The sequence below is a fragment of the Sturnira hondurensis genome, unplaced genomic scaffold (genome assembly GCF_014824575.4).
Source record: "Sturnira hondurensis isolate 20B ecotype Veracruz unplaced genomic scaffold, ASM1482457v3 Scaffold0007406, whole genome shotgun sequence".
NCBI lineage: Eukaryota > Metazoa > Chordata > Mammalia > Chiroptera > Phyllostomidae > Sturnira > Sturnira hondurensis.
Window position 1 is genome coordinate 6,022,756 of NW_028080037.1, and position 23,824 is coordinate 6,046,579.

Genomic DNA, 23,824 nt, shown 5'->3' on the forward strand with positions numbered 1-23,824 from the left:
GCCTTAGAATCCCCCAGAAGGACCTTGGGAGCCATGGAGGAAGAAGCACCTGGTGGCCAGACCCCAAGACCCCTGTGCCACTCCAGCGCAGATCAAATCCTGTCTGTTTTGTGTAGGGGGGGCTCTGCCACTTATTGGCTGTGTGACCTTAGCCAAGTGGCTTAACCACTCTGATCCTCAGGGTCCTCACCTGTAAAATGGGGCTATTAATACAACTTACTGCATAGATTATGGTGCACTCGCATGGTGTTGAGTTGTTAGCGTTATAAATTTCAGCTGAAGAGGGGAGAGCTGGGGGGCCGTGGAGGCTTGGAAAGCCTGTCCTCGTGGCTCTGGGTGCTGCTGGAGGGCTGAGGGGCGTCTGGTCCTTCTCGCCCAGGGAGGCGAGCCCCATAGACAGCGTTCTCTTTCCTTCCTGTTTCCTCCCAAGATGAAGCGCGCCGGGACCACCGGGTCCGCCCGAGGCATGGCTCTCTATGAGGAGGAGGTGAGCACAGAGTGGATCCCGGAGCCACAGCCCGGCCCTGGTGTCTCCCTTTATTTCCCTCCCTGGCCCCATCCCGACTCTTTCTCCCCAACCACCTGCCCCTGAGTCACGTGAGAGCTGCACCTGCCCAAGGCTCTGGGACATGAAACCAGGTGGATGCCCCTCCCACCTGGAGCCCAAGGTGGGGGGAGTCCCAACCTCTCACGCCAGGGACACCCTTGAACTCCTTGGCCTTGTTGGCAGAAGCCCTGCTGGTGATCCTGCAGGACTAGAGCAAGGCCACTGTCCCTCCGTGGGGGCGTCCCTTGGGCTGTGTGTGGCCAAGGCTGGGGTTGGGCTGCACATCCAGGCCGTCAGCCTCGGTCCCGGTGCAACCCCAGGGACTGCATTTGTGGGAAGACTGGTTGTATTCGGGGCGTCTGAACTCAGGGTCAAGGCTCAGTCCTGGGGCAGAATCGGGTCATTGCTGACCAGGATCAGACTCAGCCTGTGTCTGGGTTGGAGTCAAACCACTGGTCTCCTGTGCTTCAGACTGGTTCTCCTCGGCTTTCACCATTCCCTCTCCCTAGAGGATGGGTGGAGTGGGGTGGGGTGGTGGTGTGCTGTCCGTGGTACTGAACGCACTAGCTCTGGCCCAGCCCCTCCACTCTTCCCTGAGCTCTCCCCCAATGCTCCCATCCAGTTCCTGGCCTGCTCCCCTCCCAGGCTCACACGCCCTCCTCCCCTCCTGCAGCAGGTGGAGCGCATTGGGGACATAGAGGAGCGTGGCAAGATCCTGGTGTCCCTCATGTACAGCACCCAGCAGGGGGGCCTCATCGTGGGCATCATACGTTGCGTGCACCTGGCCGCCATGGACGCCAATGGCTACTCAGATCCATTCGTCAAGCTGTGAGTCGGTGCCTTGGGACTGTGGTCGGGCCCCTGAGGGGGCCTTAGGTCCTTGTAAAAGGGGGACCAGAGGGCTTCCCCAACACCATTGTACACGGAGGCCCAGAGAGGGAAACGGACCTGCCTAAAATCACACAGGGAGACATGACCAAAGCTGGCTAAGTGCGAGGGTGGAGCCTCAGCAGTCAGACTACTGTGTCACTCACCCACATGAGAGGTTTGTGGCTCAGTCCCCTCCTGTAGGAGAGGGACAGTCAGCAAGGTCGCAGCAGCCCCATTTGTAGCCCCCCAGAATCAGCACCTCACCCCACCACCAGAGAGGCAGTGCGGCCTTTTCCAGATTCAGTCTGGAACTGCGCAGAAAGAAGACCTTAGCCTGTGGGGCTTATCCCAGCGAGCTGACTCATGGGGACTAGGAGAGACTTTGTCACCTGTGTCAGTCAGGGTCCTCTGAATGTCACGATGGGACTAAACCAGCAAGAGTTTCCTTAAGGGAACTGCCTGTGCTGGGGGCTGGAGGGAGAGCTGGGGGAAGAGGAGAGCAGTCACAGGGCACGGGGCCCAAGGGGGGCGGGGTCAGTGGAATCCTCCGGGACACAACTTCAGCAAGACTGTCTGGAGTCCTTAGGCCAAAATTGGCCATCAGAGAGGCCCCATGTCACCTAGGAGTGGGCCTGCCATAGTGTCCCCACCACATGCAGTTGTCAGCTGGGGCGTGACCTTGGCACAGACATGGCGTGGGTTGCCAAGCAACTGGGGCCGTGGTGGGTTGGGCCCCCCGTAGTCAGAGGTCCACCAGGCACATTCTCCCGCTGCCTTTGAATCAGACATGGGGTTCAACTCCCACCTCTGGCAGCCGCTAGCTGTGTGACTCTGAGCGGGTTACTTAACCTCTCTGAGCCTCAGACTCTTCCTCGGTAAGATGGGGACAATAGTTCCACTTATTTCCGAGGCGAGGCATGAGGCCAGATGAGATGGCTTGTACACAGCAGTGAGATTGAGCCCGGTCCAGAGCTATTTAGCTGCTCGCAGTGGAATTCTGGCTTGCCTCGTGGCAGCAAAGTGCGTGTTCCCACGGATCTGGAGGAGAGCCTGGGCTCTGGGTCCAGACTGCCTGGGTTTGAATCCCAGATCGGCCGCCTTCAGTATTCTCTAGCTGTGTGGCCTTGGACTCAGGCCTTAACATCTCTGGGCCTCAGGGTCCTCCTCTGTACAATGGGAAGAAATAATAGTTTCTGAGAAGCGGGAACCAAGACAGGGTGAAACGTGCAAGGGATTTGTTGGGGGAAACAAACGCCTGTGGAGGGAAGTCGAGAGGGACCTGGAGGAGGGCTGTAGAGACAACAGGATGCCTCAGGATTACCCGGAAAATATTGACTATATTCCTACTATGTGCCAGGCATTGTGCCTATGCCAGGGAAGAGCCTTCCAGGCAGCAGAAACAGTGTGTGCAAAGGCCCTGGGGTTGGAAAGAGAGTGAGTGGGAAGTGGAGTAAAGAGCAGGGCATGAGAGTCAGCTGGTCTAGAGCAGGGACCAACCTCGCCGGCTCTGAAGGCCACGCTGGAGACCGTGAACTTCACCCTCAGGACAAAGGGAGATCTTTCAGTAGTTTGAGCAGAGGAGCAACGACAATGGCAGTTGGATTTGTGGCTTTTATCCCCTCTGCCTACACACAGGGCGTGTCCCCAGGCATTGGAGCCAACCTAGGGGGTGACAGGTGGTGAGATGCCAGGCACAGCCGCCCAGGGTCTCAATCTGGTCCACTGAGAGCAAGTCCTGACTCAGAGCACAGGCTCCAGAGGCAACAGCTGGGTTCAGTCCCTGCTGTGTGGCCTGAGGCACCTGTCTCCACTCCTCTGGCCCCGCGGTTTCCTTGTAGGTAAACTGGGTGGTTGTAGTTCTGGCATCGAGGGTGTGTGGAGGGTTCAGTGCACCTCGGGTGCGCAGCGCAGCGCCTGGCACGGGGGATACCCTCTACTACACACGGCCATCATTAACGTCAGTGCGCGTTCCGATTTGCTCGTCCGTTACTCTCCTGACACTGGAAGGAGCCTTTGGGGTCCTGTCACCAAGGGGCTGTTCTTAGCCATTAAACCTCACTCCTAACAGCCTCTCATGTCTCCTCTCAGCTGGCTGAAACCAGACATGGGAAAGAAGGCCAAACACAAGACACAAATTAAGAAGAAAACCTTGAATCCTGAATTTAATGAGGTGAGGCTGCCCCATTTTGTCATGCTACAGCACAGTTCCTGGGTGTGAGAGAGGAAGAAACTGCTTCCTCAGGGGTTGTCAGACACATCAAAAAACAAACAAACAAAAAAAACCCTTGCTCTCATAGATGAGCTTGGATTATCTAAGGATAGGTCATGAGTTCCCTGTCACTGGAGGGAATCAAGCCTAAAAATAAAAACCTATAGATTAGGCAGGAAGCTGAGTTTGAAGAGATACAGAATTATATGGTTTCTAATATCTTCACCAATTTGAACAGCCTGTAATACTGAAATTTGAGGGAATAAGCAGGGACAGTGACGCCCTTTCCCGTCCACCCAGTTGGTGTGGCCCTGTCCCTGTCCCTCTCCCCCAACATCCATCCAGGACATCAAGTCTTCCCAGAGCCACTGTCTAGATCCCCACTGAATGCGCCCCTCTCTCTGTGTTCGCTCCGACCACCTTGGCTTAAACCCTGGCGTTTCACGCCTGGCCTAGACAGCTCCATCCTAGACTGGTCTGCTGCAGTAGACCTCCGACTCGCCTCCCCGTGCCTCGCCCGTCCTCTGTAGAAGCATGAGCTTTCTAAAACACAAATCTAATGTGTCACTCCTGCACCCCCATCACTGCGGACGTACACATGGTTTAGCTACAGGGTGCCTTCCGTCACATCGTTAATGGTCAGGAAAAATTAGAAACAACTGAACACCAGTCAGGCATTAGGTCACAGTACAGCCACACGGCCCTGAGAGGAAGCCATTGTAACAGTGACGCAGAAAAGTGTTCACCAGCGTGCTGCTGTGTTACATAAACTGGAAAACGAAAGCCACGATGTGGTATATTCATATTATATTTCAGGTAGTAGGATACACATTTTGTAGACTATAATATTCTAATTAATATTCCTGTTTTTCAAAGCACTGGAAACATAAGCACCTATTGCTCATGTCGGTCTCACTCCCCTCAACCACCTTTTAATCTCTGAACTATGATGACAAGGGAAAGCCGACTATAGAACCCACCAGATTGGAAGGGCTGAGCTCATGGCTAGCTGCCTTCGAGGAAACTTGACCAGGACTGGCGTTCTCAGTAAAACTCCGCCAGCCTCCCCCGTTCCAAACACAGAGTCGCTGGAGAGTGAATTACAAGCCTGGAGGGGCTTTGTTTTACAGAATGTTTGTTGGAAAGGGATTGTCAGGCCTGGCCTAGAGGCCCGGGATGAGCCTGAGTAGCCCCCCTTGCTCCCAGGATGCCTAGTGCAAGGGCCTCCCATCAGTCCGTGAACCCCTAGACCCCAAAGGCTCAGGGGACCCTCTGACTCCCATATCCTCCTCTCTTGCATTCAGGAGTTCTTCTATGACATCAAACACAGTGACCTGGCCAAGAAGTCCCTGGACATCTCGGTCTGGGACTATGACATCGGCAAGTCCAACGATTACATCGGTGAGTACGCCCTGCTCCTGAGAAACCATGCCCCCGTCCTTGAGGGAGAGGCGAGCCTGCGCCAGGGCTGCCCGGCTGTGAGGGCCTTTCTTTTCTCGGGGCACATGGTCCGAACGCTGGGTCAGAGCCCATGGTCCTGACTCGGGTCCAGTCGGAGGGTCTGCCTTCAGGCCAAAGGGCTTGCAGAGCTGGGAAGATAGGACCGTGACTGCTCTGTTGCTGACCACATCGCCTCCAGCGGAACAGTTAGATCACAGGAGCGTGGGGTCTGCGGCCCTGCAGAAAACAGGGTGCAGAGGTTGTCTCCTCCATCCAGAGGCAGGTCTAGGATGAGGGTTCTGTGTTCCCGGCCTCCCCTCCAAATGATGGGGGACCACAGCCATGGAAGATGGGGCAGGGTGTGAGCAAAGGTGCGGGGGCAGGACGGGGCAGGGTGACGAAACTCTGAAAACAGACGACAAGTTTCTCAGCGCAGTGGGAGGCACGTCTTCGCGGGTGGACAGTGATTCTGTGGGCGGTCTTAAAAAGTGGACAACTTGGTACAACGGTGGGGAGCTGCTGCGGGTCCCTGAACAGGGAGTCCGTGGGCAGGGAAGGCTGGTGGTAGGTAGTAACAACACCGTGACAACCACCCTCCCGAGAGCACGGATCCCGAGGCACCAGCGGGGGGTGGGGGGTCCCTGCATGGTGGCAGTTTTCTCCAATTAGACATTTGGGTCCTGAATGAGAGTCCCATGTGTCCCCCCACTCTGACCCTGTCATCCAGGAGGCTGCCAGCTGGGGATCTCGGCCAAGGGCGAGCGCTTAAAACACTGGTACGAGTGTCTGAAAAACAAGGACAAGAAGATCGAGCGCTGGCACCAGCTACAGAATGAGAACCATGTGTCCAGCGATTAGGATGGTGCCCAGGTCTCCGGCTCCGTGTCCCGCCCCCACCCCCCCCCANCCGCCCCGGTGCCCGCCCCCCCCCCCCCAGGCCGCATCGCACCCCGACCCTGCCCCCACAGCCCACTGCACTCTGCTCTCTCTTCTCTACACCTCTCCACCCCGTCCCCTGCCACCCTCCCTGTGCCCCTCTTTGGGGTCTCCCCCTTCCCTTGGGCACTGCCGCCAAAGACCGCCTCGCCCCTCCGCCACGCCGCTGCCGCTGCCGCCGCCGCGATGCAATGAAGGCTCTGAACGCAGCCCCTTTCTGGTCTCCCCAGGATGGAGCTGTCGGGGCAGGGATGGGGGGGGTTGTACAAGGAGGCTGTTCGTTCAACAGCCTTCCAGTGTGGGTAGTTACACGCAGTTTTCATCACTTAGGACTGTTTTTAGATCCTCCTGGCCTTGGACAGATGCACACACACACACACACACAACTTGTATTTCCCGTGTTGCGTCTGTGCATCCCCTCAGCACTGTGGGGACCTTGTGTTTGGGGCCAGAGTAGAACAGCCAGGCCCCCACCGCCTCTGCACATATACACCCGAGTTGCCAGGGAAATAGGCCACTGTGTTCAAGCTCCCCAGTGACTAGGAGCACACCCTCCCAGCCCCCAAATACTTCAAGAAGTAGACACGTGAAATACACAAAGGGACTTGGGTAACCTCCTCTTTCAGGATGGCACCCATTTGCTTCCTAGCAAAAAAAAACCCAAACACCTGTTTTCTAGTCCCCCCACCCCCTGCTCTCTGTCCCTTTCCGTCCCACCCACCCCATGAAACTCTCCCCTTTTCACCCCCATCTCTTTCCCTGCCTCCTCGCTCTCTCTCTAAAGGGGTTAAATAGCAAAAGCAAAAACACCCTAACACCGCCTCACGCCCTTGCTCCCTCTCACAGGCCAGACCAGCAGAACCTGAATTCCACCTAGACCCTAGCTCTTCCAGCACCCACTTTCTCCGGTTGGCACCGCCAGGTGGCTGCCCCAGGCGCCTGGCAGCATCCGACAGGCTGTGTAGACACCCCACAGAGGGGCTTTCTCGGCCCCGGGCCTCCCCAAGCGCACACAAGGTACCCGGAAACCCAAGCTCTGGGCCCAAGGTGGGCCTCGCCAAAGCCCGCAGATGGGGCTTCTTCCTCTGCTCTTGGCTAAGTGAACCCACGACCCCTGTCCCTGACGCTCTCACGCCGCGTCTCACTCAGAACAGCCGCAAACCTGTCCGTCTCCATCTGTCTGCCTGTCTCTGCCCCTTCCACCCTCGCCACCGAGTGTACCAGAAGAATACAACCCAACATCGAGGATCTAGAACTTAGTGACAGAGCCTGATGCCAACAGCTCTCAGTCTATTAAAAGTCATCCAGCCCTTTTTTTCCTAAAAAAAAAATTGTTTAAGGAGAAAAGGCAGTGAGGACGCACATACGTTTGAGGTTGGGTCGGGGCAGCCTTCGGCGCCCTGTAAGAAGGTCTGGGTTTTCCCCAGGTGCCCTGCGAACATCCCCGGCCCTGTCCGCCTGCCCACCGTCACCTGCAGGGTTGTCAGGTGGGCGCGCAGACGCTCACCATCTCCCAACGCACACCCTTCAGCCTTCCCTTTGGTGTCCTCCACCCCCAGCTCTCTGCGCGGTTCATTGACCGGCACTGATTTCTTGTCCCCAGTCACCACTTTCTAAACAGCAAGTTCTCCGCCTTCCCCAAGATGGCCAACAGCTTCCTGGCTGCCATCTTCCCCTGCGCCCCCCCCTCCTTCCCACGGTCCACCCTGAGGAGAAAGCATGCTGGCTGCGTCGCCCAAGCCGGACGCTGGTCTTGGCGCTGGAATCAGCATGTGGCAAGCTCACGGCGCCCGCAGTCCGGGCTCTCTCCGCTGTCCCCACCGACGTAAACGCCCCCCTGCCCAGAATACACTCTTGCCTTCCGGTGCATGCAGAACCGTCCACTGCGTTTCTTTGTGATGATGTAACCAAAAAAAATAAAGTAGGAATATTCAGGAAAACTGGTGGCCTCTGCTCTTCCTTCCTGGCTTCGGGAAGTCGGTCCCCCCGCCCCCACCAGGATACCTGATGCCACTTGGATAGTCAGTATTTCCTGGGCATCTGTGGTGTTCCAGCCACTGGGGACAGGGTGGTGAACAGGAAGGTGTGGGCTCCGCCCACGGGGAGTTTGCTTTCTGATGGATTTCATCTTGGGCTTCCCTGACCCCACACCCTCTTAGGAGAGTGCTTTGTGCTGGTGCCCCCCACCAGCCAGGCAGCGCCCTCCTCTTCTCCCTCCTACCCCAACTTTGGGGGGAAGTCCCCAGTGGTTGCGGAATCAGAGGTCAAGGCGGAAAGAGATGGTGAAGTTGACCCAGGGCCTAATGAGGACCATCAAACACCTTCGAGTCGCAACACCTCCCTTCCTGCTACGAACAAGCCTCCCCCACGGGGCCCCTCTCACTCAGGACCCTCCACCGGCCCGCCCCCCCCCCCCCCCCCCCCCCCCCCGGGGAGCTGAGTAGGGAATATTCAGTCAGATTCTTACTCTCACTCTGACCAATCCCCGAAGAGCTCAGGCAATTGATCAGGAATGTTGGGTACTTCCCAGGAGGAGCCCCCAGTTCCAGCCAACAGACACTCCTCCCCAGGGCAAGTCGGAGACAAGTTCCCATTGGGGAAGGCGCTCAGTGTCAAGGCAGAAGCCTCCGGGGAGGGTTTCTTTCACTCCACCCATGCTCCGCCCACCACCTCCTTGCTCCCAGCAGATTCTGCTCCGTCCAGGGGACACGGTGTCTATTAAAAAGTATTTCCTTGGGTGACCTCTATGAGTGCACACCCACCGTAGCTGCCCTAGAGTCTCATTTTTTTTCTACAATTCAGCCGGCAGCCACCAAGGGGAAAGCGGTGCTAATTAGGGCCACACGGTCCTCCCAGGAATGGAGGGACACACTGGTTGCCTCTCTTCCCACCGGGCTCACAGCATTCATCCCTAATCCGTATGACATCTTTTCCCATGAGCCTACTAGTAGCCTCGGAATCCTTAGCACAGCAATCTCAGCAGCCACCACCACCCAGTTACGGGCAGTTGGAAAGAAACAGATTGCCACCTCAAATGGCTGGTCTCCTTCCCCAGGCGTGGGCGCGTGCCAGAGAAGCAGAGAGAAAGACATGAGGGAAGGTAGCCATCAGTACCTCTGACTTGGCTCATCCCCGTTCCCCCCCCCCCCGTTGGAATAAAACAGAGGCAACACAATGCGGTAGAAAGCCGCAAACCAAAACAGGCACCCCAGCTGTCGAACCCACTCAAGTTCATCATTCAGGTCCTGAGTGGCTGTCCCCTTCCAGAGGTGGAGCCTCACCTCTCTGAGTTTCGGTTTCCTCGCCTGGAACATGGGGGCAATAATAAATTCTTCTCAGAGGTGAGACCAAGTTCCAAGTTCTTGGTCTCCCGACAGGCCTGACAAAGGCGAGGCCCCGGGACAGGAGTGGAGGGCCAAAGGGCGCGTGGTTCCTGGTGAACACAGCAGAAGCTGGCCCACGGCCGGGTGGGTCACGCGGTCAGTGCTCCGAAACCCGCTGGCGAGCCCCTCCTGGGCACAGGCAGGTCTTCCAGGGTCACTGGCCTAATAAGGTTAAACAGGCCATCACAGCACCACGGAAATACCCATCACCCTGAAACAGATGTGTTTCTGCTTGGCTCTGGCCCCAAACTGCTGGGTGTTCTTGAGCAAGTCACTTCCTCCTGTGGGTCTCCAAGTTCATAGGTAAGACGTCAGAGTGTCATAATCCTCTGACTTGGCTGCCAGGGCCCTCACCGGTTGGCAGAGGGGGGGGGNAGGGCCCTCACCGGTTGGCAGGGGGGGGGGGGGGCCTTCATTTCTCAATTGTTCAAGAACGACCTAGACCTTTTCGCTGAGGACAGGCCCCCGAGGAGCCCGGCATGATCTGTCTTGAACAACACACACCAGAATGCGCCATCTGGACCTCCTTTACTGTGTCTTTAACGGGTACAAGAACTTACAGCTGCCCGCAGAGGCGTGAGGGGCATAACTCCGCATCCCCCCAACTGTCTCCTCAGTCTTCTCAGTTGTGTCATTCTTACCTAATTCTGTGCAATGTCTTGTGAAACTTGCCTTTACTGCACCTTTCCAAAGAGTTCCGTGTCGGCTTGCTAACGACAGGTCTCTTTTGCACTTGCGTGAAATCTAACATATACGTCTAGTCCAAAGTATACATTTCGTTAGCAAGTACAATCCCCATCAAGGCGTTGGGGAGCCAGTAGGCTCTTTACCATACATATATTCCAACGGGGGGGGGCAAAGCGAGTGTTCCAAAGGCGGACACCCACCCCTCTGTGGTTACGTTTGTACCTTAACCAAGAGGCCACATAGTATACGGGAGCAGGGAGTGTCAATTAATTGATGTGCTGATTACGAGAAGAGTGATTGGCCCTGAGCAGTGTGACTCAGTGGGTTGGGCATGGTCCCTCAAGGTCGCCAGTTTGATTCCTGGTCAGGCCCCGTGCCCGGGTTGCGGGTTGGGTCCCCAGTCAGGGCACGTACGAGGGGGATGACTGAGCCATGTCGCTTTCTCACATCGATGTTTCTCTCCCTTTCTTCTTCCTTCCCTTCCCCTCTCTTTAAAAAAAGAGAAGGGTGATTAAGAAAGCCAGCTAATGAGTATCTATACACTACTGCCTCCAGCAATAACAGAATACACACTCCTTGAGCACACGTGAAAAACCCTCACGAAGACCGACCACATTCCGGCCACAAAGCACGCCTCCCCCCCCTGTCCAAAGCACAGCTATCATCCACCGTACCCTCTACCACAACGGAATTGGACACTCCATCAATAAGAGAAAGCTATCTGGAAAATTCCAAAATACCTGGCAACCCCATGGCGCGCTTTTAACTAACACGTGGGTCAAAGGATTCTCAAGAGAAATCGAAAACTCTTGCACTCACTGCCAGTGAAAAGAACAATCGGTTCAAAGGGTGGGCCGACGTGGAAGCAGGGCCTGGCGTGGAATGCCCGTATCAGAAACGGAGAAGGATTTGCACCGAGAGGAATGAACGAGTGGGACGAGGGGAAACTTCTTGGTGATTCTAGAATGGTGAGTGCACGGCATCCACGCACTGGTCAAACCCAGGGAGCGTGCAACATAGAGCGAACCCTAATGGAAACGACGAACTCTGTTTTGTTCATGATACCGAATCAACGGCAATTCGTTTCTCATAACAAATGCACCCGGGTTTAAAATAGTAGAAAATATGGGTGGAAGGAGAGGGGACGTGTATGAATTCTGCACTTTCGGTTCAGTCTTTCTGTCAAACTAACACTGCTGTAAGAAACAAAGTCTATAAATCAAAAGGGAAAAAGTATAGTGTGATGCCATTTAAAAAAGAGAAAAGGAAAGGCAAGAGAACCGTGAGATTTCATGTGCAGGTGTGTGTGTTAACCTAGAAAAACATTTGGAAAATCTCCCCCAGCATGTGCATAGAGGTCACCTTTGAGGTTTGGGGTCACGCATGGGGTTTTACACTTCCCGGGTTTTGGGGCGTTTTTTCCCCTTTTTTGTAGTACACACCTACAGTTGTAAAGATTTTCGGAGACTATAGAACAATTTTGTCACAACAGCTACAAAAAAAACTGGGAAGAAGAAAGCACCAGAACCCGGTTTTGAACCCTTATTTCTCTCGGGCGAGGCACGGATGGGGGTTGAATAGCAGTGTTTCCAAGGCACAGTCTGAAGGAAGGCAGGTGCTGGAGGCAGACTGTCAGCCCCAGGATCTGGAGTAACACTCCCCACAAACTTTGACCTGATAAGAAGCAAGGATGTGGCTCCTCCCTTCCCCAGGAAACGAAACCAACAGCAGCTCAGCTGTGGGCAATATAAAACAGAGCTGCTGACTGTCTCCTTCACCGCCGGCTCTCCTGTCCCCGCCCCAGCATCTTGATGGAGCTCCGAGAGACCTCGGCCAGGGATCTGGACAAGTTCATCGAAGACTACCTCCTGCCAGACAGCCCTTTCCGAGACAGGGTCAATGAAGCCATTCACATCATCTGCAGCTTCCTGAAGGAGAGGTGTTTCCTCCAGCGTGGCGGCCGCCCTGTCCGGGTGTTGAAGGTGGTAAAGGTGAGCCCACCTGCCAGACAGGGGTGGGCATGACCGAACTGGCACCGGTTTCCACAGTGAAAGAGAGACAGCAAAAAAAGTGGAGGTCTTGGGGCTGGTGGTCTCAAATTGATCCACACCAGAAACCTAACCACAGATTGTGAAAATAGACCCTGGGGTAAGGTCTGGTGCCTGTAATTTTTTCACGAATGCCCAGCTGGAGTTCAGGCACCACTGCCTCGGGCCACGTCCATTTCTGAGACAGGGGCACTGAGGCCCAGCTCTGAGCAACAATCTGCGAATGAATGGCCAGGCTGAGGACTCACCACTTCTGCCGATTAATAAGAATATAGATTCTGACAGAATGGTGATTACCTGAGGTGAATAGCGGGTGGGGGGAGGACGAGGAGGCTTAAAAAAAGGATCAAATACAAGGTGATGCAAGGAGACTAGGCCTGGATGGTGAGCACACCATAAAGGATACAGATGCTGTATTCCAAAGTTGTATGCCTGAAATTGATATAATGTTGCAGTAACATTGTTACCCTTAATAAATGTAATAATAATGTCAAAAAAGAAGATGCATTTTAAAAGCAGATAGCACCTACTGGCTCTGAACCTTGAGCAAGTCACTTCTCTGTGCCTCAGTTTCCCCATCCATAGCCCCCTATACCTATAGGGCTGTGCAGGTTCAGTAAGCCGCCCTGCATGGGCCAGACTGCAGTGTGGAATGATACAAGACAGTAGCGGCCAGGGAGTGAAGAACACAGACTCCAGGACAAGGCAGCCAGGGTTTGAACTGCGTCTCTGCTGCCTATTAGCGGTGGCCCAGGCCGACATATAATCTCCCAGAGCACCTGCAAGGTGGGGATTAATAACAATGGGGCCTAAATAGCAAAGTCCTTGGGAGCGTCATAGGGGTCAAAACAGGTAACGCCCTCAGAACTGTGGCTAGTGCTCACGAACGTTAGTGATGCCCTGGCGGGTGTGGCTCCGTGGACTGAGTGCTGGCCTGCAAACCAAAGGGTTGCTGATATCCGATTCCCAGTCAGGGCACGTGCCCCTGTTGTGGGCTAGGTCCCTGGTCGGGGCATGTGAGAGTCGACCAGGCATTGAGGTTTCTCTCCCTGTCTCCCTCCCTTCCCCTCTCTCTAAAAACAGATAAATAAAATCTTTTTTTTTTAAGAAAGAAAAGAATGTTAGTGATGGTTCTCATTTTATTTAGGAAGGCTCATTCTCCTCCTCTGTTTTAGGGCGGCTCCTCCGGCAAGGGCACCACCCTCAGAGGCCGGTCCGATGCCGACCTCGTGGTCTTCCTGAGCTCCTTCGGAAGTTTTCAGGAGCAGTTTGATCACCGAGAAGAGTTCATCCAGGAGATCAGAAGACAGCTGGAAGCCTGTAGAGCAGAGAAAGTGTTCACGGTGCAGTTTGAGATCAAGAAGAACATGGCGGTGATGCAGAGCCATAATACAGCCGTGATACAGAGTCATAGATGGGGGAACCCCCGCGTGATACGGAACCCGCGCTCACTCAGCTTCACGCTCTCCAACAAATCTTGCTGGGGCTGTCCCCAGAACGGGGTGGAATTTGATGTCCTGCCTGCCTTTGATGTCCTGGGTGAGTGCCCCTAGACACCGGGGCATCAGCCTCTGCCCTAAGTCAGGGCTTCTTCCTCTCTCTTTTCCTATGTCTGATCAGAAACCTCTCATAGTTTGAAAGTCTTCCCAAAACAAGGCAGGCCTTTCAAATGGGGAAGAGATCTTCGATTCTCTTCTGGGGCGAGAACGAAGAAAGTCTGATCAGTCGCGGGAGCGACATGAAGCAACAAATCGGCTCAATTGGAGAGCAAGGCCTTTCTTAGCAAGCCTGCAAGGCAAAGTGGTTCATCTTTCTAAGTGAGGCAGCCTATGCCCTGGCTGGCATGGCTCGGTGGATTGAGCACGGGCCTGCGAACCACACAATCGCGGTTCGATTCCCAGTCAGGGCACATGCCTGGGTTGCAGGCCAGTTCCCAGCAGGGGACTCACAAGAGGCAACCATACATTGATACTTCTCTCCTTCTCTCCTTCCATTCTAAAGATAAATAAATAAAATCATTTAATAAATAAATAAATGTGAGGCAGCCTAGACCTGGCGTAAAGTCAACATGTTAATTTCATCTTTCACCCAAAATGTGAGGGAGCCTCATCAAACTTACCACGAGGGGTGGGATCTCCCAGAGGGGCACACACGAGAAACACCGAAACTCTAAAAGCACCAGAAATGGAAAAAGGTTGGGACTATCGCTTGCTACGCGCTGTGTTGGCCGCTGGGGTCTAATGGTTCCCCTCCCAAAAGGATAATTATAGGGAGGGGAGAGAGAAGGGGAGGAAGGGCATGCCAGACAGAGGGAACAGCATGGGCGGAGGCCTAGAGGTTAGGGAAGGTCGGCGTCTAACGGGGAAAATGCAAGATGTTGAGGGTGAATGGAGAGGAGAGGGCAAGGCGGGCGCGACTGAGACAGCAGCCAGGACAGTGGATCCTGCAGAAGCCGAGGACCTTCGATGGCAGTGGGTGGGAGAAGCGGGGACTGGAGATGGCTCTTCCCGCTGCACCACGGCGGCGGGTGAGCTGGTCTCCCCAGAGCGACTCAGAGAACCTCAGGGCAGAGCCGACCTCCTCGAGCTATGGACGCATCCCTCACAGGCCAGGTGACGAGAGACTACAGACCTAACCCCGAAGTCTACGTCAGGCTCATCCGAGAGTGCGAAGGCCTGGGGAGAGAGGGCGAGTTCTCCACCTGCTTCACCGAGCTGCAGCGAGCTTTCCTGAAGCAGCGCCCAGCCAAGCTCAAGAGCCTCATCCGCCTGGTCAAGTACTGGTACCAAGAGGTATGGAGCTGCAGGGTGCATGAGAAGGAGGGAGGAGGGGCGGAGGAGAGAGAGGAGGGAGGGAGGGAGGAGAGAGGGAAAAGGCAGCAAGCTGGTGGGCGGGGAGGGGAGGGGAGGGGAGGGCAGAAGGTAAGAGAGGGGAGGGGAACCAGGAGGGAGAGGCCGTGAGAAGGGGGAGGAGTAGAAGGGGCCTGGCTTCTGAGACCCACTACTTCATGTTCTTCTGTTCTTCCCTTGAATAGAGTGTTCCCCGTTATTTTAAAGCCTGCATTCGATCCTTCCATATCTCCAGTTTTGCGAATGTATTACTATTTCCTCTTTTTTTTCTGTTGGTCCTCACTGATGGTGTCCTGTTTCACTGTGTGCCTGGTTATGTGTGTGCCGGTCACTGTGCTTGAAGTTATGTGTGAACCAATGTGAGGTTTTGGATTCTGTATCTTCCTGCAGAGGGGATTTTGTTGGCTTCTCTAAGGCATTTAGGAACATGTCCCGTGCTTCCTCTCGGCTAATTTTCATAACACCCTTTGGAGGTGGAAGCTATTATTACCATTCACGTGGCAGATGAGAAAAATGAAGCTCCAAGAGTCATCTCCCCAGAATCTAAGTTGTGCGCCCAGAACCAGACAGTGGTGGAGCCAGGATTCAAACCCCCATCCATCAGAACCCAGGGCCCCGCGAGCTCTTTCCGTAAACAGCGAGACAGTACATAATACTTTAGATTTTGTGGGTCATGTGGCCTCTGCCTTACCTGCTCCACTCCCCTCTCTGTAGCACAAAAGCACCCAGAGAGCGTCCGTAAATGACTGGGCGTGACTTTGCCCCAAGAAAAGAAGCACTAAACTGGGTTTGGCCCATGGGACATGCGCTTTACTCAAAGCCCGACAAAGCCGCTCTCCTGGTTGTTTTTCCTCCCCGCAGTGTAAGCAGGAGCTTGGACACCCCCTGCCGCCTCAGTACGCACTGGAGCTGCTCACAGTCTACGCTTGGGAGCGTGGGAGCAGGGACGTAGACTTCATCACCAGTCAGGGGTTTCGGACCGTCTTGGAATTAGTCCTGAACTACCGGGGTCTTTGCATCTACTGGACAAAGTATTATGACATTAGCCATTCTGTTATTGGTCCATACCTGAGGAGGCAACTCCAGAAACCCAGGTACTCTATCCCCACAGGACCTAGCCCCTCACAGAGATGGACCCCACCCCCCCAGCCCCCGCCCAGATACGGCTGGGGTGCCTTGGGAATGAGAAAGGGGAGGACCCATCCGTACTGGTCACCTCCTCTCTGACCCTGAGAGGCCGCCACGGTGTGGACTGCTTCGAAGAGGAGTCCACTAGAGTTCTGAGAGGTAGGGAGCTTGTCCCGACCTTGACAGAAACCCGTGAAACAGCTGAAATTTGAACTGAAATGACGGCAGCGACAACAGTAGTAATCATTGTTCCCAGGGATGGAAAGCTTGCTGTAAGACTCACGCATTCTAATATAATAGCAAGAGTTATTTTCATTCTGACCGATACCTATCTGCCTCTTATTATGCTCCCAAGCACCGTACGGAGCCTTCCACATGCCTTGGCTCAGCATGTGCAACTGACCCCATTTCACAGATGAGGAAGCCAAGGCTTAGAGAGCTCCAGTGACCTACCCAAGGACACGCCACTAATAAAGGGCAGAGGGGGCATTTAGCTCAGGCCTGCAAGGCCCAAGTACAAGGCTCCTTGTCCCAGGTTCACTGCCCACCCAGTTCACTGCCCTTCTTCCTACCCCGAGTCCCACGCTGTCCCAGGCTGGTGTTTTGCAAGAGCAGGCGCACCTTCACGGCCCAGCTCCTCACGTGTCCCTCTCAAAATGTTGCTCTTCAGGCCTGTGATTCTGGACCCAGCTGACCCTACAGGAAATGTCGGCGCTGACAACCCACCAGGGGGCTGGGAGCGACTGGCAGGAAAGGCCAGAGACTGGCTGACTTACCCCTGCTTTAAGAAATGGGATGGGTCTCCAGTGGGCTCCTGGAACGTACAGGTGAGACCTTCAGCTTCTTCCCTGTTATTGTCCTTCCCCCACCCCTCTGCCCAGCTTGGGGCATGTAGCTGGGGACCCTTCTTTCCCAAGAAATGGCCTCTTGCTAGAGGTCACTCACCCTCATACAGGTTCGGGCTGAGCTCCCCTATTATACAGTCACTTTCCAGCCACATCAACCCCACTCACAGGCTTCCTAGAATTTTCAAATCCTTTGTTCAGAGTTCATCCTTTAATCAGTGCTCTCTTGGCCGAAGGTCACCTTAACAACTCCAGTTGGCTCATTCTAATAATAATGGTAATGGCAACCACTGTGCATTAATATTTGCGTTGGGCTCAGATACTGTCCTAAGCCAGTTTTCACACATTATTTCATTCAGTCCTCACAATACCTGACGAGGCAGGCTTTCTATTCTCATCCCCGAGATGAGAAAAGGAGGCTCAGAGAGTGACGCCACCTACTCAAAGGCGTTCAGCGAGGGAGTGGTAGAGCTGGGATTCAAACCCGTGGACTCCACCGCCAGTGCTCATTCCATTGTGTAATCGGCCTGCCCTGCATCCCCCTACTAAGCGCCTGGCAAACAGAAGACTTCAAACAGATGAGTGAGAGGGGCATGTCATGCAGCTAGTAGGGGCAGAAACTCCCAAACTGGGATCCTTGCGGGCAACCCAGGAAGGGGCGTGGCCTTAAGCCAGGGACTCTGTGCAGCCTAGGCCATCCTAAAGGGACGATACTCAGAGTCTGTTCGCTGACAGCCTTCCCTGCAACTGGGCCTTGCTCATGCCTCTTCAGGGAGGATCCAAGTGGCAGGTCACCGAGTCCACCGTAAATGCCAAAGCAGGACAACCCACTCTCCAACGCGACCCTGTCCTGTGTTTGCCGTTTCAGATCTAAGAAGGCAGCCAAGATATCTGGGTCACCTGGGCTCTCGAGCCTGATTCCTCGGCTTCACGGTTCCAGGCAGCACCCTGGACCCTTTCACCGCCACAACACACACCTGGCAGGGCCCCCTCCCAGGTGCAAGGAGGATAACTGAACCCGCAGCTCACCTGTTGCCTCCCACGCACAAACCAGTCAATCCTCGGCCTGCCTACCCTGCCTACCCCACCTGCCCCGCCTTACCTTTCCCTGGGAGCTGTTGCTAAAGGTTCCTGCCCCTGTGTTCGTGTTCCCCTCGCTCCCTCCGCCCCGTGAACAACCCTGGTGCTTCCCCGCGTGGCGACTGCACCTCCTATGTCGAGGGGCCCATGAGTATAAACCTGTTCCTTCATGACTATATTTGTCTTTAACATTAGTGAAATAATTTTTTAAAAGCCACTCCCCCAGGCCCTCCCTCCGACCCATTAAAATTTGGGGCCTGTCCCTCCAGCCTTTTCTCTGACTCTTTCTGTCCCCCTGTGCATAGAGTTTTCGTAAAAGTGGGGTCCTGCCTCCTACCCCCTTTTGTCACTTGGTCGGGTTTATCACTCCATGGGAAGAGGAAAATTTTGGCATCATGTAACAGGGCCATTGCCTTTTACCCTGTGGATAATCTGTCTGTGTCGTCTTCTGAGCGTTTCAGGATTATAAACAATATTACAGCTATCAGTACATTTGGTTGAATTAGTCATTAGTTGCTTAGTTGGAAAGCCGCAGACATCACATGGTAGTATTCATTTTAATTTTCTGAACAATTCCCATATTGTTTTCTACAGTGGCTGCGCCATTTTGCATTCCCACCGACAGTGCAGGAGGGTTCCAGTCCCTCCACATCCTCACCGACGCTGTGTCTTTGGTTTTTTAAAAAAGTATGTTCTGCCTGGCTGGTGTAGCTCAGTGGATTGAGCGCAGGCCTGCGAACCACACAATCGAAGTTCAATTCCCAGTCAGGGCACATGCCTGGGTTGCAGGCCAGTTCCCAGCAGGGGACTCACGAGCGGCAACCATACACTGAGATTTCTCTCCCTCTCTCCTTCCCTTCCCCTCTAAAGATAAATAAATAAAATCTTTCAAAAAATATATGTTCTATAGTAGCCATTCTAACAAGCGAGAGGTGGTAGGTCATGGTTTTCATTTGCATTTGCCCAATAGTTCGTGATGTTGAGCATCGTTTCATAGGCCCGTGGGCCATTGGCATGTCTTCTTGGGGGAAAGGTCTCTTCAAGTGCTTGGCTCATTTTTTAAATGAGGTTATTCGTTTTGGGTTTTTTAAATTGTTTTGCTATTGATTTTGTAGGAGCTCCTCATTATCTTGAAAATTGATGCCTTCAGTTTCACGGTTTGCAAATATTTTTCTCCTTCCCATAGCTTGCCTGTTCACTTTATCGATTGTTTCATTGTGAGTTTGATGTAGTCTCTCTCGCCTGTTTTTGCTTTTGTCACCGACACTTGGTACATACGGTCAGCTAATCTTCAACAGGGTTGCCAGGAACGCACCCTGGGGATGGGCTATCTCTATGACAAATGGTGTTGGGAAAATCGGACATCCACCCGCAAAAGGACGAACTTGGACCCCTCTCCTACACTACACCCACAAATCAACTCAAAATGGATGAAAGACTTGAAGATCAAATACATTAAAAGACCACCTTGTCTTAATTACTATTACTATAATAATTAGTAATATCTCATAGGAAGCTGTGTTCTCTCTCTCTCTTTTTTTTAAATCAAAATCCCTAGCTTTCCTTGGCTCTATGTGTAGGTTAATTTTATAATCAATTTGTAAAGTTTCACCCCAAATTTGGGAGGCATTTAATTGGAGTTCTGTAAATTGGCTTTGGAACAATGACATCTATATAATATCAAAAATCCCAATCTGTGAAGCTGGAGTTTATTTTCATTAAGCCTTCTTTAATGACTTTATGGCTAAGTTTTGTCATTGTTCCCTGAATAGGCCTTTCATGTTTTTGTCACGTTATTCTTAGGAATTTGTTTCTGTTATTGTACGAAGAATGTTTTCTTTAATCGTGTTTTGTGATGGTTGGTTCCTGGCAGATCTCAATGTTCCCAGTAGGTCTATCTGACAATAGAGTTATGGGTCATCTCAATACTTTCCTGAATTTTCTGACTTTATTTACATTTAAACTTGTATTGCTTGTGTGACCACAAAAATAAAAAAAAAACAATAAAGCAATATCTCTTGTCCAAAAAAAAGAGTAGTAAGTATTTATCTCAGCTAAGTTCTGATAGTTGGTAAAAAGCCAGCAAGCCCAGGGTATAGAAATCTCTGGGGTGCTGGGTTTTGGAATTTCTGGCTGGAGTGCAAATTCCTGAGATTCGGAAACAGAGGCGCCAGCGTGGAAGGGGTGATAGCAATGGAAGCACCTGAGGCATCCAATCCTGAGTCCCCTAGAGACAGGGCCTGTTTTCTGGGGAACTTCCTACTGGGGAAACGAAACTGGGAAGAGCTAAAGATTAGTCAGCGGTGGTGAGGGTGGCGTTCACGGAAGGCAGAGGAGACTAGAAGGGCCTAAAGGTCGTGGAAGAGAAAATGTGTCTGTCTGGTGAGGCTTGCAGTCCTGGGTTGGCGGGGGAGCCCCAGGGTGCCCAGCTTCAAGCCGAGGACTCAACTGGATTTTAATGTACTGACACCTTTGAAGCCCTGAGTGAGGGGTTCCAGGTAACCCTTCCCTCTCCTGCTCCTCCTCAGACAAGCCCCGCTCCCTTAGTCTGGGCAGGGCCAGGGAGCCCGGAGCCCCTGAGAGCCCTCCCAGCCCTGCACACGCACCCCCTTCCTCCGGTGCATGGAATCAGTCCACCAACTAGGTCCACTCTTGACCCTTCTGCTTTCTACTTTCTGAAAATTCCTCAGATGCCCTAGTCAATTCCCAGCCTGTTGGGTTGCCAATACTTGAAACACATCTGTGCCTCTAACCCATAATCCCGTCTTCCTCCTACACTTGAATACCCCCAGTGACGTGGCACTGACTACTGTGTAAATAGAAGCTCGGTGCACACCGCCAGCCTACCGTCTCTCCCTCTGACTTCTGAGCACCCTCTGACCCCATCTACTGTCTCCATTCTGTGAAGGCAGGCTTCAGGAAGCTCTTGTCAAGATTACTTGTGACCTGAGATTTACTCAGAGGCAGAGTGTGTGCCAGCTCCTTGAGTGAAGGGGCAGAGGACCAGTGGGTTTCTGAGTGAGACAGGGACTCTGGCTTGGGCCAATCCTGAGGAAAAGCTCAAGGGTCCACATTCTGGGTGGAGGAGGAGCAGTGAAGCAACGAAAGAGTGAGTCCAGGTGGTGAAGATGGCAACAGCGACCGGCTGCCTTGGGGACTCAATCAGGTGTCCACTCTGCAGCTTATAGCTGCCTCGTTCCGTGCCAGTCCCCAAAGGATGTAAATCTTGTAGCTTTATAATGTTTTAATAGGTGATGCTGTATGAAAGGTGCTATTCTAAACTCTCCTTTCTCCTCTTTAAAAAAAAATCTTAATTCTTAAGACAGTTTAGAACAGTGTTTGAACATTTTAACGGTGTTTGATTGGGACTGCATTAAATGTATAAACTAGGAAGAGTTGGCTGCCACCCAGATAGATGAGCAGTGAGAGCTTGCCCAGGGTTTGAATCCAGTCTGCCAGCTTTGCAGCTGTGTGACCCTGGGCGAGAAGCCTAGATTCTCTGGTCCTTAACTTCCTCTCCTGAAATGGTGTGATAATAACAGCACTTATGGCTATCGGGAGGGTTAATGAGACATTTGCAAAGGGGTACAGGACAAATTCTGTAATTGGCTTTTATTATTGCCGGTGTTTAGAAGGTATCCTTCAGCCAGAGAGCAGGGTAGGGTCTCTCCGTTTAAGTGAAATTCCTGACCGGTTTTTTTTTAACGCAAATCCTGCACGTTTCTTAAACGCCCTGGTTACATTACTCCGTGCTGGCGCTTTGCTCGGGGGTCCTGCTGCCGTCAAGGCATTTTGTTCCGTCGTGTTTGATGCCCCAGAGCCGGGGAGCCCCAGGCGAGGCAGACCCGGTGCTGCGGAAGGGAAAACCGCAACCGCAGAGGGAGCCCGACGTGGGGGCGAAGGCCCTGAGCGGCTGCAAGAGACGAAACTGAAAGCAGGAAAGGAGGGGAATCCTGAGAGGATGGGAGAAAGTGGGGGAGCTGGGGCCAGTCGCATCCTGCCCTCTCCCCGCGCTGGGCACAGGAACAGGGTGGGGCGCTGCGGGGCACCGGGGACATCCAAGACCCTGGGACGCACTCGCAGAGGCGGGTGAGCGCACCGAGCCCGCAACCTGCACGCAGAGCCCCTGCCACCCGTCGCCCCGGCGCCCGGCCATGGACATGTACCGCACCCCCGCCGCCACGCTGGACGGCCTGGTGACCAGCCTGCAGCTGACCGCGGAGTTCGTGGGGGCCGCACGTCGCGCACTGGGGACCGTGGGCGTGGTCCTGAGAGAACATGGGGGCCGCCCCGGTGCCAGGGTAGCTGCTGCCCCACCGTGGAAGGTACTTAAAAAATCACCAAGGTGGGCTCTCCGGGAACAGGGGCGACCTCGCAGTCTCCGTTTGAAAAATAGGAGTGGGGCCCTGGCTGGTGTAGCTCAGCGAATTGAGCGTGGGCCTGGGAACCACACAATCGCGGTTCGATTCCCAGTCGGGCCACATGCCTGGGTTGCAGGCCAGTTCCCAGCAGGGGGGCGCACGAGAGGCAACCATACATTGATACTTCTCTCCTTCTTTCCTTCCCGTCCCCTCTAAATGAATAAATAAAATCTTTAAAAACAGTAGTGGGGAGGGACGGGAAGGAGCTTTATCGGACTTTTCATTCATTTCTTTATCACTAATATAGCCTACTTATCTGTGCTCCAGGATTGTTCAAAGTGCCCTGAAAATATACTCCTGCCCACAATACTTCTGCAGGGCAGGCACTAGTTATCCCCACTTAACAGGTGGGGAAACTGAGGCACAGAGAGCAGAAGTAACTCGACGAAGCCTGTAAAAAGTCCAATCAGGCTACAAAACCACGTGGTCTGATTATTGAATCTACACTGCTAAGGGCTGCGTCTTACTCATCCATTCACTCCCTCACAGAGACATAGTCTGTTCCACCGCAGCAAACAGACCACGGGCCCCACTGACACTGCGCCAGACCCTAAGGTGCAGACGTGGTCATTCTCTAGAAAAGCCCTAGTAGCCCCAACTTCCTGAGAAATAACCCGGCAACAATGAGAACTTTTTCTCNCCACTTAACAGGTGGGGAAACTGAGGCACAGAGAGCAGAAGTAACTCGACGAAGCCTGTAAAAAGTCCAATCAGGCTACAAAACCACATGGTCTGATTATTGAATCTACACTGCTAAGGGCTGCGTCTTACTCATCCATTCACTCCCTCACAGAGACATAGTCTGTTCCACCGCAGCAAACAGACTACGGGCCCCACTGACACTGCGCCAGACCCTAAGGCGCAGATGTGGTCATTCTCTAGAAAAGCCCTAGTAGCCCCAACTTCCTGAGAAATAACCCGGCAACAATGAGAACTTTTTCTCATTAAATGAGTCTTATGTCATTTAATGCTCACAGTTAGTGAGGCAGAGATTATTGTCCCTGTTTAATGAGTGGGGACGTTGAGGCTAGGTCCCTTTTTGGCCTGGTCACTCTTCGTCACCCTGACCCTGCACTCAGGATGCCCACAGACTCAAGGAGGAGACAGGGTCAGCTACTGTGTCCTCAGGGTAAACTCAGGGGTGCCACGTGGACCTGGGACACCTGGGTGGGGGAGAGGGAGGAGACCTGCAGTGTATCAGGGGAAGAGATGAAAACAGAGGATCAGCTGGTGGTTTCCTGGGGCTGAATCTTGGCTCCGAACCCAGGAAAGGAGGCGGGGAGACCTGCATCCCAGGCTGAGGGGTGGGGGGCAGATTTCTGCCTCTGAGACACAGGCTGGAGGATTTCTGCAAAACCAGGGTTTGAGGATCTCTAAAGGT

General features: G+C 53.6%; 3 protein-coding genes across 5 annotated transcripts in view; all 3 read left to right on the forward strand.

The window, feature by feature from the left end:
- The window catches only part of RPH3A (rabphilin 3A), a 97,233-nt gene extending 91,271 nt beyond the window's left edge, over positions 1–5,962 (forward strand). For all 3 annotated transcript variants that reach the window (XM_037052142.1, XM_037052144.1, XM_037052143.1), the window contains exons 18-22: positions 431–487; positions 1,221–1,375; positions 3,506–3,587; positions 4,931–5,027; positions 5,794–5,962. In XM_037052142.1, coding sequence (XP_036908037.1) covers positions 431–487; positions 1,221–1,375; positions 3,506–3,587; positions 4,931–5,027; positions 5,794–5,924 — 522 coding nt within the window. In that variant the 3' untranslated portion in view covers positions 5,925–5,962. The remainder of the gene's footprint in view (positions 1–430; positions 488–1,220; positions 1,376–3,505; positions 3,588–4,930; positions 5,028–5,793) is intronic.
- A 5,854-nt stretch (positions 5,963–11,816) lies between these two features.
- Positions 11,817–18,509, forward strand: LOC118991120 (2'-5'-oligoadenylate synthase 1-like). Its single transcript, XM_037052145.1, has 6 exons — positions 11,817–12,063; positions 13,296–13,659; positions 14,728–14,912; positions 15,831–16,063; positions 16,768–16,924; positions 17,811–18,509. Exons 1-6 carry the CDS (start codon positions 11,884–11,886, stop codon positions 17,814–17,816), a joined length of 1,125 nt encoding a protein of 374 aa, XP_036908040.1. The 5' UTR covers positions 11,817–11,883; the 3' UTR covers positions 17,817–18,509.
- A 2,218-nt stretch (positions 18,510–20,727) lies between these two features.
- LOC118991332 (2'-5'-oligoadenylate synthase 3-like) overlaps positions 20,728–23,824 on the forward strand; it is a 38,138-nt gene continuing 35,041 nt past the window's right edge. The window contains 1 exon segment of the mRNA XM_037052602.1: positions 20,728–22,357. Coding sequence (XP_036908497.1) covers positions 22,177–22,357 — 181 coding nt within the window. The 5' untranslated portion in view covers positions 20,728–22,176.

What these genes read in the sequence shown, in the direction of transcription:
- LOC118991120 (XM_037052145.1), top strand. Translation starts at nt 11,884, where the DNA reads ATGGAGCTCCGAGAGACCTCGGCCAGGGATCTGGACAAGTTCATCGAA. An exon ending in GGGTGTTGAAGGTGGTAAAG is followed by an intron (nt 12,064 to 13,295) that starts GTGAGCCCACCT and finishes CCTCTGTTTTAG; the next exon opens with GGCGGCTCCTCCGGCAAGGG. An exon ending in TCAAGTACTGGTACCAAGAG is followed by an intron (nt 14,913 to 15,830) that starts GTATGGAGCTGC and finishes TCCTCCCCGCAG; the next exon opens with TGTAAGCAGGAGCTTGGACA.